This window comes from Monodelphis domestica, chromosome 1 (assembly GCF_027887165.1).
Source record: "Monodelphis domestica isolate mMonDom1 chromosome 1, mMonDom1.pri, whole genome shotgun sequence".
Taxonomy (NCBI): Eukaryota; Metazoa; Chordata; class Mammalia; order Didelphimorphia; family Didelphidae; genus Monodelphis; species Monodelphis domestica.
The window spans coordinates 750,196,747-750,214,461 of record NC_077227.1 but is presented as its reverse complement, the minus strand read 5'-3'; the positions used below and the strand labels follow the sequence as shown (position 1 = coordinate 750,214,461).

Below are 17,715 nucleotides of genomic sequence, written 5' to 3'. Positions count from 1 at the left end.
CCCCCTGACTGCTGGCCTATTCCGTCTGGGGGTTCAGAGGGCCCCCGTGATGCCCAGCCTGTTCCGTCTGGGGGTTCAGAGGGGCCCCTGACGGCCGGCCTGTTCTGTCTGGGGGTTCAGAGGGGCCCCTGACGGCCGGCCTGTTCCGTCTGGGGGTTCAGAGGGGCCCCTGACTGCCGGCCTGTTCCGTCTGGGGGTTCAGAGGGGCCCCCTGACTGCTGGCCTATTCCGTCTGGGGGTTCAGAGGGGCCCCCTGACTGCTGGCCTATTCCGTCTGGGGGTTCAGAGGGCCCCCGTGATGCCCAGCCTGTTCCATCTGGGGTTTCAGAGGGGCCCCTGACGGCCGGCCTGTTCTGTCTGGGGGTTCAGAGGGGCCCCTGACGGCCGGCCTGTTCCGTCTGGGGGTTCAGAGGGGCCCCCTGACTGCTGGCCTATTCCGTCTGGGGGTTCAGAGGGCCCCCGTGATGCCCGGCCTGTTCCGTCTGGGGGTTCAGAGGGGCCCCTGACGGCCGGCCTGTTCTGTCTGGGGGTTCAGAGGGGCCCCTGACGGCCGGCCTGTTCTGTCTGGGGGTTCAGAGGGCCCCCTGACTGCGGGCCTGTTCCGTCTGGGGGTTCAGAGGGCCCCCGTGATGCCCAGCCTGTTCCGTCTGGGGGTTCAGAGGGGCCCCTGACGGCCGGCCTGTTCCGTCTGGGGGTTCAGAGGGGCCCCTGACGGCCGGCCTGTTCCGTCTGGGGGTTCAGAGGGGCCCCTGACGGCCGGCCTGTTCTGTCTGGGGGTTCAGAGGGGCCCCTGACGGCCGGCCTATTCCGTCTGGGGGTTCAGAGGGCCCCCTGACTGCTGGCCTATTCCGTCTGGGGGTTCAGAGGGCCCCCGTGATGCCCAGCCTGTTCCGTCTGGGGGTTCAGAGGGGCCCCTGACGGCCGGCCTGTTCTGTCTGGGGGTTCAGAGGGGCCCCTGACGGCCGGCCTGTTCCGTCTGGGGGTTCAGAGGGGCCCCTGACTGCCGGCCTGTTCCGTCTGGGGGTTCAGAGGGGCCCCCTGACTGCTGGCCTATTCCGTCTGGGGGTTCAGAGGGGCCCCCTGACTGCTGGCCTATTCCGTCTGGGGGTTCAGAGGGCCCCCGTGATGCCCAGCCTGTTCCATCTGGGGTTTCAGAGGGGCCCCTGACGGCCGGCCTGTTCTGTCTGGGGGTTCAGAGGGGCCCCTGACGGCCGGCCTGTTCCGTCTGGGGGTTCAGAGGGGCCCCCTGACTGCTGGCCTATTCCGTCTGGGGGTTCAGAGGGCCCCCGTGATGCCCGGCCTGTTCCGTCTGGGGGTTCAGAGGGGCCCCTGACGGCCGGCCTGTTCTGTCTGGGGGTTCAGAGGGGCCCCTGACTGCCGGCCTGTTCTGTCTGGGGGTTCAGAGGGGCCCCTGACGGCCGGCCTGTTCTGTCTGGGGGTTCAGAGGGGCCCCTGACGGCCGGCCTGTTCTGTCTGGGGGTTCAGAGGGGCCCCTGACGGCCGGCCTGTTCTGTCTGGGGGTTCAGAGGGGCCCCTGACGGCCGGCCTGTTCTGTCTGGGGGTTCAGAGGGGCCCCTGACGGCCGGCCTGTTCTGTCTGGGGGTTCAGAGGGGCCCCTGACGCCGGCCTGTTCCGTCTGGGGGTTCAGAGGGGCCCCCTGACTGCTGGCCTGTTCCGTCTGGGGGTTCAGAGGGGCCCCTGACTGCCAGCCTGTTCTGTTTGGGGGTTCAGAGGCCCCCTGACGCCCAGCCTGTTCTGTCTGGGGGTTCAGAGGGGCCCCTGACGCCGGCCTGTTCCGTCTGGGGGTTCAGAGGCCCCCCTGACTGCCGGCCTGTTCCGTCTGGGGGTTCAGAGGCCCCCTCCCCGCTCCCCAGGAGTCCCCATGGCCCCGCTCACCGGTGGTGACCTCCTTGCTCTCGCCGAGGCCCCCACACAGCGAGATGGCGATGGAGGGCAGGTCCCTGGGGCCGTCCGAGGTGCTCTCCACGCCGCTGTCCACGCCCGAGCTGCCCACCGACTGCGGGGACTGGCTGGCCGAGCGGGGCCCACCCTCGCCGCCGCTCTTGGCCGTCGGGCCCCCGTCGCCGCTGAGAGAACCAGAGAAGGGGACGAGGGGCCCGTCGGCCTCGGGCAGGCACCGCGGGCACCGGCCCCCACCCCGGGCGGCCTCGGGCTCCCCCCCCAGCACGGGCTCTGCGGCTCCCCGGACAGACCCGGCCTCGAGAGCCGCCTCCAGGACGGGAGCCGGGCCGCGCTGGGGCCCCAAAGTGGGGGTCCAGGACCTACTTTTTGGGGAAATACAGGGCAGCGACTTCGGGGTCCATGTCGGGGAGGTCGTCCAGGTAGACGCCGTCGGAGCCCAGGTGTCGGTTCCTCTTGTCTGAAAGCACAGACGCCGTCATGGCCCCCCCAGAACTCCCGCTGCCCCCGGCAGGCGCCCAGTGAACGCGTGGGAGACCGGAGCGCGTGCCAGCGTGAGCCCAGCGTCCGTCCCCTCAGCCCCGGGTCAAAGCCCCGAGTTCTAATCCCGCCTCAGTGCCCCGGGCAAGGCCTGTCCCCCCCCCCACTGCCCCTCCCACCCCTCCCCCCCCCCCCCGCGGGCCCCAGACTCGGGTTGGCCCAGGCGGCCTCTGAGGCCGGCGGCTTCTAGGGAGACCCTCCGACCCACTGAGCGCCCAGGGAGAGGCGCCGCCCCTCTCCCACACAGCCCTTTGGCCTTCCCGGCTCCCCTCCCCCATCTCTGCCGTGCCCCCCCTCCCTTTGGCTTGTGCCCCGCTGGCCCCTGGGACCTCGCCTTTGTGTTTCTGAGGTCCAGCTCTGCATGGGGGAGGGGGCTAGCTATGGGGGAGGGGCCACGCCACAGGGGGAGGGGCCAAGCCACAGGGGGAGGGGCCAAGCAATGGGGGAGGGGCGAGCAATGGGGGAGGGGGTCATGCCAGGGTGGGGAGAGGGCACTGTTCCCTCTTCCTCTTCACCAGTGGTGGCCCAGGATGGCCCCCCACCCACCCCGGGGCCAGACATAGCGGCGGGGGCCAAGCCTCACCTCTCCTCCTGGACGGGGAGTCTGTCTTACTGCCCTGGACACTGGCGTTCAGGGGGGGCTGCTTGGGCTCCTCGAGGAGGGGCAGAGGGGGGGCTGCGGCGGGGGCCTCCATGGCAGCAGGGATGGCGGCGGTGGCACCCGTGGCAGCTGGGGGGCCCTCGGGGGGGCCCTCGGGGGCGGCCATGGCCGAAGCAGCAGGGGGGGCCGGGGGGGCGGCAGCCAAGACGTCCTGGCTGTGCTCCACTGTGGGCGGTTCGGGCAGCGCCGGGCCGTCCTCCGGGCTCAGGGCCTCGCTGTGGCCCGCCGAAGGCGACGGCGACGGGTCGCTCAGAGTCTCCGAAGATTCACTCTGGATGACCCGGAAAAGCATCTTCTCTGAGAAGCTCCTGTTCTGCCCGTCCTTCACCTTATGTGGAGACGCCGTCTGAGGGGGGAGGGGGGAGGGCACGGAGCGAGCGTCACCCCAAAGAAAGGGGAAACCTGGGACTACAGGGAACCCCCCCAGCCCGCCAGGGCACCCCCGACATCCCCCACAGGGGACCCCCCAAGAGCCCCCACAGGGGACCCCCCAAGATCCCCCACAGGGGACCCCCCAACATCCCCCCAGGGTACCCCCTGAGAGTCCCCCAGGGCACCCCCCAACATCCCCCCAGGGCACCCCCTGAGAGTCCCCCAGGGTACCCCCAAGAGCCCCCCAGGGCACCCCCTCCCTGTGAGCCCCCAGGGCACCCCCATCCTGAGAGCCCCCCCACCTTGGCCGCCTGGGGCAGCTCTCCCCACAGCCACAGCATCTCGGGGTTGCTCTTCTGCAGGCCCCTCTCGGCGCACTTGCTGACCAGCTCTGAGTCGCTCTTGGGCGTGGACGGACGAGAGGCCAAAGGACTGGGCAGAATTCAGGGACGCGTGACTAGGGGGTGGCAGATCCCGGGGAGCCCCTCCCCCACCCCCTTCCCAGGCTTTTAGGGTTCCCTTTGGGTCTCCTTCCGCCTCAGCGCCACAAGAGAGCGGCCGGCACAGCCCCCGGCCCGGGCCCGAACCCCCCCGCCACGCAGCTGACTCACCTGTCCGAAGAGGGGAAATGGGAAGACTGCGGCGGGCACGAGTTCGAGAGGCCGCCCTCCGCCACGACGGCCATGTGCGGGGAGAGCCGCTTGCAGTCGAGAGGCTGGCTGGAAGCCGGACATGCAGGGAGAAGGGGGCGGTGAGGGCGGCCAAGGGGCAAGCAGGGGGCGGGTGGAGCCCTCGGGCTGGGGGGGGCCACCATCTCTCCTGGGAGCCCCCCCCGGGGTCGGGTCGCTCCCAGATTTCTTTTCATGCCTTCAGCGGCGTGGCTGGGCCCGAGGGGAGAGACGAGGCCGGACCCCGCGAGGGCCGGACCGCAGGTGCTGGACCCTGTAAGGGCTCGGCTCGGCGCAGCTTCTGGGCCGGACAGAGGACGCGCGGCCGGGCCTGTCCTGGCCATCTCCGGGCCCAACACCAGGCTTGCCCGGCTCCAAAGGCCCCGGAACCACTGCGAGGAGCCCCTGCCTTCACGGCCGGCCCAGAAGCCTCCCGAGCAGAAGGCTGAGCTTGGGCGAAGGCCGGCCGTGCCGGCTCACACGGGAGAGGCTGCCCGGGCAGGAAGGCCACAGCCAGCAAGCCGGAGGCCCGGGGCTCGCCCGACCGCTCTGAGCCCCAGGGCCGGTCAGACCGCGAGGCACCCCCAAAAATGGGGGGGGCGTCCAAGCCATCCGGCCGGCCCCAGGCTCCGGCCTCTCCACCGCCTCAAAGCTCCCCGCAGGCCCGAGGCTCCCTGGGGGGCGGGGGGGGGGGGGCTCACCTCTGGGGAAGGGCCCACTCTCTGTCCGAGCTAGAGTAGCACGGCGACGGCAGGAACGCCGGGGCTGCAGAGGGGCCTTCCTGGGGGGCTTCGTCTCTGAACGCCGGCACGTCGTGAACAAGAGCCCTGAAAAGGAGAAACCGGGGTGTCCTGAGGCCCCCACCACAGGCTGAGCCCGTGTGCGCCCTTCTCGGGGGCCTTCTCCCCAAAGTCCGCTCCCCGCGTCTCGGGCCTGAGCAATGAAAGGCCGGCCGTGCCCAGCTTCCCCCAAGGGGGGCAGTGAGGGCCGAAGGGGACCACAGACGGGGATGGAGCCTCCTGCCTCGGTGACTCTCCAGGGCTGAGGGCTGGAGGAGTCGGGGGCCAGGCTCGAATCCAGGCTCGGCTGCTCGCTGTGAAGAAGGAGTCCCCTAAGGGTGAGGTCTGGGGGCGTCAAGAGGAGACCCCGAGCCCTGGCGGTCAAGGAGTCCCCCGGCAGGAGGCATTGAAGCCTTGGGTCCCCCTTCTTTCCTCCCAGGGTGACCGTCCTCAGGACCCTGAGCAGGAAAGGGCCCAGGAACACACGCCCCAGAAGGCCTCCGTCCTGGGGCTCAGGCAGGGGGGCAGAGGGGGGGGCCGAGTTGCTGGTCACCTCCTGGAGCTTCAAAGCTCTCTAAGGTGTTGTCTTCACTAAGAAACCAGAGACTCCCTGGAGGGGGGAGATCAGGAGCCCCGAGTTCAAACCTGCCCTCCGGCATGTCTGACTCTCCCCTGTCTTCCAGCCTCCATCTTCTCCTCCATTAAAAGGGAATGATGACAAGGGGTTCACGGGGATGAAAAGTGGAAACCCTGTTAAGGCCTCTCTAAGGGTCAGCTGCCGCACACTCCAGACCAACAGCTCCATGGCCGCCCTGCGGCTCCTGGACCGAGAGGGGTCCAGAACCAACCCTCGGTCACCCAGAGATGGACCAGCACACACCGACTCCCTGGAAGGGGCTCGGGCCAGGACTGACCACCCTCTGACCAGTCTGGTGGCTGGAAGGGGCTCCGGCCAGGACTGAGCACCCTCTGACCAGTCTGGTGGCTCCCTGGAAGGGGCCCTAGCCGGGGCTGACTGACTGCTCACCTGTCCAGCGGCGGCTCCAGGTCCTCGTCGGAGCTCATCTCAATGGGAAAGAGGTCCTCGTCCTCCGAGGTGTGGAGGCCGTCGTCCCTCTTGAGGCTGTCCAGCTGGCACTTCCTCCTCCTCTTCCGCCGCTTCTTGACGGCCAGGCCGGCGCTCAGCAGCTCGCCGGCCGCCTGGGCCTGGGACGCGCTGCCCGGCTCCAGGCCCCGCCCTCGCTCCAGGGCGCCTCTCTTCAGCTGGGCCTCCATGCGGCTGGCACCCTCTGACAGGATAGGGGACGTGGCCAGGTGCAATGGGATCGCCTCCTGCGGACACGGGTGAGCGGGGTCAGGGGTCACAGGGGGAGGATGAGGACAAAGCCCCGCGCGCTCATGGACACACAGGAGATGCTTATCCACACATGTCAGACACGATCATGGGAAGGGCAGAGCCATGTGTGATGGAGGACACCGTGTGTCTGCATATGTGCCTGTACATGTCCACCCCTGCCCACTGCGCAGGCACATCCATGCACACATCTATACATCTATGCGCAGAGCTCGGTGCCTGACTAGGCCACATGCCTGACCACATGGGTGCACGTGCATGTCTGTCCCACCCACACCCATGCACACGTGTGCACCAAGCTGCATGCCTCGCGGGGGCTCACCTGGCCACTGTCAGTCTCTTGCACAAAGAAGGCCTCCCCGTTGTCCCCCAGCTTCATGTGCAGGTCCACGCTCTCGCCATTGATCTCAATATCCACCTGCAGGGAGGAAATGTGTCCATGGAACCAGAGGCCTTGGGCAGAGGCCGGGGCTCCAGAAGACCTGACCGAGGTGCACCTCCATCCACTAACCCTGTGAGCTTTTTCCCCCACCAAACCAACTTGCTAAGTAGAATTGCAAACAGGGCCCCATTTCCTGCCTATCTCAAACAGCTCTCCTCCTGGGAGCACCACCGAGCTCGCACAACTCCATGTTCTGCCGCGTCTTTTCTTACTACCGTTCCTGGGTGCCCTGGTCTTTGCGATGAGCTTGCATGGTCCTGAGGTTGAGGAGAGAGAGTCATCTTCCTCCACCCCTCGTCCTTCGGGCCTGCCCGGACTCTGCCACAAATCCAATATGGGATTTGTCCACGCTACACTCAGTGAACATACGGAGAACCCCAGAGGTGTGACCAAAGCAATCCAGAAGGAACCTGGCGGACTCTGGAGGTGAATGTTTTAAGTCTTTTCAGACTCTGTTAACTCTTTCAGCTTTGTTCCCCTCCAAAGAGTGAAGAAGTCCATCGGAATTGGGAAAAAAAAGTCCTCTTGAAATGTCCAGTCACATATACTGATTGTACTCAATTGCTTTCAGATTTAATTTTGTTTGTGAAGTTCACACATTGCTCTAATCTAGCCTAGTGTTAGCCTATGGGACTTTAAGTTACTGTGCTTTGGCTATGACCTATATGTTCTGTTATATTGTTTTTAGTTGCCCCATCCTGCTATCTTTAGTTGTACCTCCCCTATGACTGGCCTGGAGAGCATACCATTAAAAGAAGTCCCTAAACAATGTGCAGAAACCCTTTTCCATGGCAAAACCACAAGTCCTCATGGATGCTGGGTTTGTCACCAGATCCCTCTCCAATGGCCTTTTGTGCCTCTTTGCCTTTGTGAATTGTCACATAGATGATGACGGGGAGATTCCATCACACTGGTTACCGCCTGTATACAACCTTTGGAAAATTAAATGACCTAAAAATTTAAATTGACTTTAAGGGCCTTCAGAAATGCTCTTTAGCTATTCAGAAGCACCACTACCTCTGACTGATCATTTGCCTACCTCCGAGCTGTTTGTAACAAGAGGGAAAGGGTCCCGTTAGTAGCTGAAGTGAAGTGCCACAGCACTATTATATCCATTTTCACTATTTTAGCCCTCGCCTCCACATTGCAATGGATGGGCCATATAAAGACATGCCTTTGAGGGCTATTCTGGTCTGATGCCAGAGGAAGGAGGTTCGTCCAGAGGTGGTAAGGGTTTTCCTAGGGGGCATGGTACCCCAAGTGGCCCGTGAGAGGGAGCATTTTGCATGAAGCCTGGTAGCTTCTGAATGACTTTTGAATATTTGTCATGCTTCCGCTTACTCTACCCTTTCACCAGAATGATCTAGATCCTTGGTAACATTTTAGACCCAAAAGGTTTTCGTCAGAAATACAGAAGTTTAGGTTTTTTCTAGGCTCTTCTGCCAAATTTTGGAATGACAGCAGTAATCGACTTTTTGTTAAAAAGATCTCAGCCAAGGTTGAAAGATCTGCTAGATCTGGAGAACTTATGACAAGTTTCAGAGCGTCAGTGCCTACAGAGACTCGCGTGAATCCTAATGATAGTGGGTTTTTTTGCTGTCATTAAATATACTCTTATGATTTGGGCACTTCTTGAATGTGTATTAGCTACTATACTGTTTTTTACAAAGCTGTTTTCTTACTGAAAATTATGTGCACTCACACTGTGGATCATAGCTAAGTTAAAAAGGAAATGAATCTCATTTTGAGTGAGAAACCTTCACATTCTGCCCCTCCTTGGGCAAACACAGTGTGTCACTGATTATTAACTACATATTTTTTTTAATTGGGTTTTTTCCATCGTATGTACAATACTGTAGCTGAGTTTTCTTTTTTGCTCTCATTTTTTTGTACTTGAAGCACGTTACCAGGATTCATATTTTTTTTGATTTTGCATTAATATAAGTTTAAGTAGAGCAAATATCCATTTGCTCTAATATGAATGCATACCCAAAAGCTTTAGACTGGAAACCTGCCATTGATTGTTAAATGTTATGGGACTTTGATTAATGATTGTATCTGATTCCAGAAGGGACCACAAAAGAGCCAAGAAGCACAAGATCAAAGGAGACCAACCAATCCCAGTGGGATTGACCAGAATCTGCCCCAAGACAGAGGACTTGTTTGAAGTTCGAGGTTGCACCTGTTGACATACTTCAGATGCAGGTCTTCTCCATGCCACATCCCGACAAGTATCTAAGTTTGGCTACCATCTTGGCTCCCATATCTCTGGGAGCAAAGGTAAAATCAGGCCGGAGAGGCTACTTCCCATTTGCTGTTAAAATCAAGCCCCTTTTCTGTCTTTCACAATTGTGGCAATTTTCTGTAGTCCTGGCTCCTTACTGGGCAGGTGCATGTTTCAACAATGGTTCTACCGGCTTGTGAGACATGAATCACTTTATTGGACCCTGATTCTAGACTTATTGTTATAGACTTATTCTTGCCTACTCAGAATTTTTATGTACTGTTTAATTTTTTCTTTTCTTCTATTTGGGTTTTTTTTGTTTTGACTTCCTTTTTACAATTGATTCACCTACCTCAAAACTCAGCCATGTATCTTAGGGTGATCCATGTGTTTATCAACACCCTCCTCAGGGGGGATTGTATAATTGTCATATTCTCATTTAAAAAACTTTTTCTTGTTCAAGAGTAATTTTAGGATAAGAAACTTGCTCCCTCCCTGAATCCAGAAAGTGAACTGTTTGGAGAAGGCTTCATAGAGATGCCTGCAGAAAAAAGGATCCAGAATGAACTTTGGGGTGTAGTGATATTGAACTATGGGGTGTGGAACTCATTTTGAAGGTATACTTTTATGCCAAAGGGGACTGCCCCCTTATTGGCTTTTTGTCAGTGCACCTAGCAATCATTGGTTTGGTTCTCTTTTTTATTTCCCTTCTGTCCCCAAATTATTGTAATTTCCACGTAGAAAGTGCAATATTGTATACATCTATAGTTGAAGATCTTTAGAGATGGAAGTTGGTTATATGTACTGATTCCATGGGGAAACTAGACTTGTAAATCTGGGAGATTTCTACATGCTCATTTTCCATGGGAATCACAGGGAGGATTGTTGTTGCCCTAACAACTACAATTCCCAGAACCTCACTCTCGTCCTGTTACGTGCTAAGGTAAGGAGGATATAAATTTGGTGTAGCCCCGCCTCTCACGCTCTTGTTTTCCTGATATGGCTTTGGTGGAGCAGGGTCTTTTAAACAGGCAAAGAGAGCTTGGTCACATGGTCTTATATTGTTAGATAATTACCTTTTTATTCCTTTACTTCCAATGATTATTAATAAACTTTACAAAATATAACATTTAGAATATTGGACATTAAATCCTACACCACAGAGCCACGCATCCACCCAGAAAGCTGTGCCCTCTCTGCAGCTATCCCCACCCCGCCTTTCCTCTAAAAAAACCTGAGAGCCTGTCGAAGGGCTCTGAGAGGATCCCCTTTCGCAGATCAGGAAGCTGAGGCAGGAAGAGACTGGATGGCTTCTAGGAGGCCAGAAAAGCATAGAGCAGGGCCTCAAATCTAGGCTGAAGCCTCTCTGTGCTAGACTGTGGTCCCTGCACACTCCACACCGGGGCCCCACTCACCACTTTCTCCCGGGAGCGCAGCACCCCCATCTTCCCGAAGCGCACATGGAAGGGCGAGCACTGGAGGTTGCCATTGGGCTGGCGGACCACAATGATGTCGATGCAGCCAGACAATGTCGCAGGGTTCAGCCCCTTGTAGAGCTCCTTGACTGTGACGAAGACTTGGCCGGCCAACTGTCCCACGTAATTCATGGTTTGAGCCTGTGCAGGAAATATAGGGATGGCCTGAGTGACCTCTGCTGGGATGACCCCAGCCCAAGCCCTATGTGGCTGACCACCCTGACCACACTAAGGGCCAGACAAAGGGCAGATCCATCCATCTCCCTTCTCCTACCCCCGCCTACTTCCCTGGCAGAAATTTTACAGTATTCTCATTTTACAGAAGAGGAAACTGAGGCCGAGAGAGGTTACATGTTCACATGGCTAGTGGGCATCTGAGGCAGAGTTTAATCTCAGGTCATCTTGATCCCAAGTCCAGAGGTCCATCCACTATGGTGTGTGTGCACACTCACACTCACATGCATACACATGCACACACATTGCCTCCTGTACACCAGACACCAGAGATGGACACACAGGAACACAAGTTGACGTATGGATAGAGAAGGAGATGGACAGACAGGCAGACATATGACAGTGGGATAAATATAAATATTTAAGAAATTTGGTAGATAATGAAAGCTAAATTGATAAGATGAATGGATGGATAGATACGATAGAAAGAAGGATATAATGGATGGATGGATGAAAAGATGGACAAATGGATGGATGGATAGACAGCTAGATAGATGGATGAATAGATAGGTAGGTAGGTAGATAGATAGATAGATAGATAGATAGATAGATAGATAGATAGATAAGGAAGGAAGGAAGGAAGGAAGGAAGGAAGGAAGGAAGGAAGGAAGGAAGGAAGGAATGGAAGGAAGGAAGGAAGGAAGGAAGGAAGGAAGGAAGGAAGGAAGGAAGGAAGGAAGGAAGGAAGGAAGGGAGGGAGGGAGGGAGGGAGGGAGGGAGGGAGGGAGGGAGGGAGGCAGGGAGAGAGAGAGAGAGAGAGAGAGAGAGAGAGAGAGAGAGAGAGAAAGAAAGAAAGAAAGAAAGAAAGAAAGAAAGAAAGAAAGAAAGAAAGAAAGAAAGAAAGAAAGAAAGAAAGAAAGAAAGAAAGAAAGAAAGAAAGAAAGAAAGAAAGAAAGAAAGAAAGAAAGAAAGAAAGAAAGAAAGAAAGAAAGAAAGAAAGAAAGAAAGAAAAAGAAAGAAAGAAAGGAAGAAAGGAAGGAAGGAAGAAAGGAAGGAAGGAAGAAAGAAGGAAAGAAATGGATGGACAGATGGGCGGATGGATAGCTCGATAAGTGATTGGATGGATGGACAGATGCATGGATGGACAAATGAATGGACAGATGGACAGATGGGATATAAGGATGGATGTTTGGATGGATGGATGGGATGGATGGATGACAGAGGTAAACAGAAAAGGTAACCAAGGAAAGAAGGAGGGAGGACTTGCCACACACCAGACACCTTCCATACAAAGCTCTAGTGATAAATAGGCAAGCCCAAGACTGCCCCTGCCCTGAGGGGCTTCAATTCTCCTTGAGGAGGACATCACACATGGAGGAGTGGAAGGAGATGAGGAAGCTGGTGAATTAGAGGTATAACATGGAGGGGAAAATGAGGCACAGGGAAGACCTGGCTGGGCCCCTCCTGACCCAGTGGTTCTGGGACAGTCATTGATGGGGAGAGCAAGGTTCAGGGCTTTTCAGGGCTGAGGGCAGGAAGTGGAGGAGTCAAGGCCAAGCGGGCCAAGGAAGGCAAGGTCTGTGTAGTGTGGTTGCCACCATATTCCAGCACTGTTCCCAGGGCCCACGTAGAGGCCCCAGATTGATTGTAGATGTTGACTGATAGGTAAATTTTCAATCCCAACAGCTCTCTGGCTCCCACTAAGCTAAGTGATCTTGGTCCTCTCTTGCCTCATGTACCTTCCTCAATATGGAATGGCCTCTTTCATCCCCTTCATCTAGCTATCCTTCAAGGCCACCTCCTCCAAGAAGCCTTCCTTGATCACTCAGCTGAGTGATCTGTCTTTCCTATGGACCCTAAGCTTTTCCTGGGCCCCTTCCTGGGGGCTACCATCACATCATGCATGAAACTACAGTTGAGAGACCGTGTTCGTGATTGGACACCAGGCACGGAGAAGAGTTCATGACTCAATGATTTGTAGGGAGGATTCTAAATGAACAAAGGAGCCATTTCAATTAGAGAACATTTAAAGACTTTTTACACAAATAAATACAAGGAGCAAAGATTAGAAAACAAGTGAAAAAACAAGGTTGCAGCAAGTTTCTCTGACAAGCCTCCTCTGAGATAGGGAAGGCATGGATCCCAGCTTGAAGGCTGAGGGCCACCTCCAGGGATCCATAGCCAAAGGGCAGGGATGGGCCATTTTCAGAACAATGAAGTCACTCAAAATGAGAGAAATGCCCATTAAAATACCTCTCAGGTTCTACCCCACACTCATCAGAGTGGGGGGAATGATGAGAGGCCAGAAAATAGGCATATGAGTACATTGTTGGTGGAGCTGCAAATGGGTCCAGTCTTTCTGGAAAGTTATTCGGAAGGCTACCATAGAAGTGACTAAGTCGTACCACACTAGGTCTACACCCCAAAGAGATTAAAGAAGGAGGGAAAGGACTCCTGTGTCCCAAGTGCCTATAGACGCTCTTTTCACAGCAGTCAAACGTTGGGAAATGAGGATGGGTCCTCTACTGGGGAACGGCTCAAGGACCTGTGGCTCATGGATGTGACAGAACGTGACCGTGCCACAAGAAGCCACAGACCCTGTGTGAGCTGGAGAACAAGCGGAGAAGCTCCCAAATGAGGAGAATCATCGGCATGATGGCCACCTCGAGAAACAGAGCCCAGAGCTCTGGTCAGTGCAAAGAGACAACCCAAAGCCTCTGGGCCCGTGTCCTCAGCCAGGGGGTCCAGGGAGGGAGTTTGCTCTATGGGACTGCACTGGCTGGAAAGGCTATTTATTGGGAAAACTTCATGCCACCATGGTTCAGCTCGGCAGTCCAGCCCAGGAGAGGCCCCCAAGTTCCCTCAGTGCTCAGGCCCTGGGCAGCCGAGGTGCCCAGAACACTCCGATGCTGCCACCTCCCTGTCCTGAAGACTAGCTGGAGATCCAAATGGCCTCGCAGATGTTTGGGTGGTTTTTCCTTCGGTCTCCCCACCATGGCTCTAACCAATATGGCACCTGGGGTCTGCCAAGATTCCCAGCTCTTCGGGGAAGTCTCCTGGATGTGGATGCTGTGATCTCTAGAGGCTTCTTATGCAGGGATTCTCCCCTTCCCCAGTACCACCCACAGGCTCTCAGGGGATGGGGAGACCCACTGGACAGCAGCTTTCATGAAGGTACAAGGATTGTAAAAAATAGACTCGAATACAGGACTACAATCCCCATGGAGTGTTCGGGGGTGGTCAGCCTTAGCCCAGCCCCACCTGGACGCTCATCAGTTTACTTGGGTTCACTGAACAAACAGAAGCCACAGATGAGCCCATCTCAGCACAGATTATTGAAAACTGTGTCAGAAGGAGGCCATGGCCCAACTCTCGGGCCAGTGAGCTGCCTCAGTTTACCCTCCAATAGCCTGGCAGCTCTGGGACCATCTTGGTGTGGGGGTTCTGTCCATCCCCTCTCCTGCATCTGTGTATTCTATCAGGACACCCAGAACAGATTTTGTTTGGAGGAAAGAAGGATTTGAGTCCAATCAGGAGTCACTGGAGATCAGAAGAATATTCAGAGCAAAACTGGACGCTTCCATTTCCAGCAGAACGCTGTAGTACATCAGGCAACGTGCTGGGAGCCAAGAGATACCTCTGTCTGGGGCCCTCAATCCCCAAAACTGGCTGCCTGCAGGCAGTGAGTGGTGCCTGTTGGCCTCAAGCTTCCATCGCTGGCTTACATTGGCCTCTGCCTTTTTGGGGAGTCTCCAACAGAGGCTGGCAAGGGAAGTGGGGAGCCCTGGGTTCCAGTTCTCCTCTCTAGGGCTCCATTTCCTGATCTGTAAAACGAGGATGATGGCACTAACCATCTCTGGGGCCATCCTGGCTCTGATGGGCTGAGTTCTGAGGTCCCTCTCAGGATGCTGGGCTCTGGGTTCGAGGCTCCAAGATTTCCTCCATCTCTGCATTGTAAGATCCCTCCAAGCTCAAATGCTCCATGTTCTGAGTTCTAAGTGCCCTGCCAGCACCAAGATCCCATGAAATCTGAAATCTCTGAATTCTATGATGCTTAAGAAAGGCAGCCAGATGGCATGGGCTGCCCTTCTTCCCCTGCTCCACACACATGACCCCAAACATGAACTGCCAGGAGCCTGGGGAAAACTCTCAGGAATGAGCCTAGCTGGGGTGCACTAGCAAGGGCTAGCCAATGTTTAACAACCGGACAAAAACTAACTTTGCCCAGGACCCACTTGTAGATTCCTCTGCATTATGAATGGCAATCCTGCTCATTTCTGGGGAAACAAGAATCCATTGGAGCTGGCACTAGCCCCACTCCCATCAGCCCCTCACCAGTCCCTCTCCCTGGGTCATGTGGCAGCCCAACCTCCTCTGTAGAGACTCTTGGTGCCCAGGAGGGCCAGGTCTGCAGAGAGCATCACCTCAGTACCGATACCCAGGACCCTCAGGCCACAGAACCAGGGCTAGTCCTGACATCAATCAGAAAAGCATTTATTATTCTGTAAAGAAGAACAAAGTACTTTCCATCTATCCTTGCATTGGATGCCCACAACAACAGGAAGGCAGCTGTTGCTACAACTACACCCATTTCTTAGAGATCTTAGAGACTCCCAGAGCATAAGTGCCATCCCCAAGGAAATAGAGCCACTAAGAGGGGAGGGCAGGACTTGAACCTGTGTCTTCCCTATTCCAAGTCAGGAATGTATAATTTAATGTGAATGAGCAATCCTTACTGAAGACTCATCACTGTAGGTTCAAACCCAGGCCTCTGATGTTTACCGTGGATACGTCACTTCCCCACACCCATTTGCCTCTATTTCCTCACCTGTAAAGTAAGCAAGAAAAGGGGAGAGCAGACCATACCAGCATCGAGGCCAAGAAAACCCCTGTGCAACCACAGAGACTCAGGCACAATCCTTGCCCAAAGACCAAAGCCTTTGACGACTTCAGACACAATCCTGCCACAAATGTTGAGTCGGGCCTGCTGTAGAACAAGGGCCGCCCCAGGTGCCAAGCAGCCCCAACCGGCAGGATGCTCGCGGCCCAGGGAACGGCCCTGTTAAATTTTATGGTTGACCTGAATATTAATCTGGCACAACAGCTCAGGCCAGACCTGGCTCTCTCTGGGCAACCCTGGCCTACCTGGACCCCCTGCCTGCCCAGGAGGAGCCCGGGGGGAGCCTAGAGGGGGGCCTGGGAGGAGGGATGCGGTGGGGGGGGGGAGCGCCTAGGCCAGAGGAAGCAGAGCAGGCACAGCAGAACGTGGCTAATAAACACGAGGACGTCCGGTGGGCCCTGACCTCGGCCCACCCACCTCCTGCCCAGAGACACACCTCCGGGCCCGACTGGGCTCAAACCCTGCCTCAGGGGGCCCTGGGCAGGCCACATGAGCCAGGAGCTCGGGCAGCCCGCCTTGGACCAAAGAAGGTGATGTGGGGACAGAGGGGAAAGCCCCGATTTTAGGGCAAGACCTGGATTTGAATTTAGGATTCGATCCTCAGGAGCAAACGGTCCCACCTCTCTAGCCCTCCGTTTTCTCTGCTATAAAATGGGGACACGGACAGACCCTGCCCGGTGCTGGGCACAGAGAACATGCAGGGGACAGGGCCCATCCCCCCAGCCCCTCCTGGCTCCTGAGTCAACCCTGGGGGCCGTGCCACAGAGGGCTGTTCCACACCTGGAGTTCCTGACCCCTGAAGGTGGCTGGTGGCATCCCCCAACTCTGAGAGGCGGGAACCCCACAGGCAAGAGGTACCCCAAAAGCAGGGCCAAGCTTCACCGGGGACGAGGACTCGGCAAGAAGGCCCGACCCAAAACCCGGGGCCGAGAAACGCCGGGCGGCACCAACGAAGCCCCACCCCCACCCCTGCCCTCACTGAGCCCACCCAGCTCTCTCCAGGGGCGTCACCTGCTGCCTGGGTGCCGCTCGCACTCCTGGCCCAGCCGGCCGGCTCAGCAGCTCCCTCGGCGGGTGTCGGGGGCCCGAGTGGGGCAGCCACAGGCGCCCGGCCTAAGTTCCTGCGGACACCGCCTCAAGACTCCCCCTCAGCTAGGACAGAAGCGGCAGCAGTTAGTGTGGCCACGGCCTGCGGGTGTCCAGCTCCCAGAGACGTCCGGCTCTGGCCAGGCCCCCCAAGGTTAGCTTCCAGCCCCCGTCTGTCTGTCTCTCTCTCATATATACATTTGGGGGCTCCAGGGCCCCCTGCATGCTCCCCCCATTAGGCCAGGAGCTCCTGGAGGGCAGAGGCTCGTTTCTTGGGGGGCTCCTGCCTCTTGGGGCTCCCTCACAAAGTACAAGCTTGCTGATGGACTAAGTGACTAGAAGATGAGGGCCGGGCTGGGCCCTGAGGGCCAGCTCCTCTATCCACCCCGCCAGGAGCCCCAGACAATCTCTGGAGGCTCCCCAGCTCCGACCCAAAGCCTGACCCCCCAGGCTACATAGGGGGTCCTGCGCCCAGGGCCGGACAGGGTCAGAAAGTCCAGCATCCACGCTGGGCCATCCACCCACTGGCCTGATGGAGGCCGCTGGAAAATCCTTTCCTCGTCTGGGCCTCAGTTTCCCCACCTGTTGGTCTGGGCTGTGTTGGGTCTGCTTGTTTGGGGGGCCCCTGGAAGGGTCTGATGCCCCCCTGGTTATCCCTCAGCCAGCCTGGCCCAAAGCCCCTAAATGGGCAACCCCGGAAGTGTGTGGGGGACCCGGGGCCGGGCCCAGCCAGGGAGTGCTTCCTGGAGGAGGAGATGGCCTCGGGGCCAAGACCCAGAAGAGGATGTGACGTCTGAGGGGCTGGTCAGGGAGCACAGACTAGAGGCCGGTGGTGTTCCGGCCCTTAGGCTTGGCACGTCAGGCTAGGAGAGGCTTTGAATGACAGAGCCAGGAGCCGGAGAGGCCAGAGAACAGACAGCGCTGAGGGGAGCCTCGGACAGAAGGTCAGAACGGACTGAGAGGCACCAGGGGGAGGGGGAGGGGGAGGGAAGCCCCACTGGGGGCAACAACAATGCCAGGCACACAGGAGGAAGCGGCCAGTCCCCTCCAGTCCACCCCCCACCCCCGCCAGCCTCATCCTTGTGGAACTTTGGACAACTCTGAAGTCCAGCCCGACACC

The 17,715-nt window shown here is 57.6% G+C and overlaps 1 protein-coding gene across 12 annotated transcripts in view; it reads right to left on the bottom strand.

Moving 5' to 3' along the window:
* Positions 1-17,715, bottom strand: part of LPIN1 (lipin 1) — a 132,475-nt gene that overhangs the window by 28,093 nt on the left and 86,667 nt on the right. For 10 of the 12 annotated variants that reach the window (XM_056814728.1, XM_056814727.1, XM_056814744.1 and 7 more), the window contains 9 exons: positions 10,376-10,576; positions 6,617-6,712; positions 5,968-6,272; positions 4,863-4,988; positions 4,105-4,212; positions 3,796-3,925; positions 3,044-3,467; positions 2,287-2,380; positions 1,897-2,087 (listed from right to left, as the gene is read on the bottom strand). In XM_056814728.1, the coding sequence (XP_056670706.1) occupies positions 1,897-2,087; positions 2,287-2,380; positions 3,044-3,467; positions 3,796-3,925; positions 4,105-4,212; positions 4,863-4,988; positions 5,968-6,272; positions 6,617-6,712; positions 10,376-10,576 (1,675 nt within the window). Of the gene's footprint in view, positions 1-1,896; positions 2,088-2,286; positions 2,381-3,043; positions 3,468-3,795; positions 3,926-4,104; positions 4,213-4,862; positions 4,989-5,967; positions 6,273-6,616; positions 6,713-10,375; positions 10,577-16,520; positions 16,662-17,715 lie in introns of all 12 variants that reach the window. The other 2 variants (XM_056814740.1, XM_056814737.1) reach the window with 1 other exon arrangement.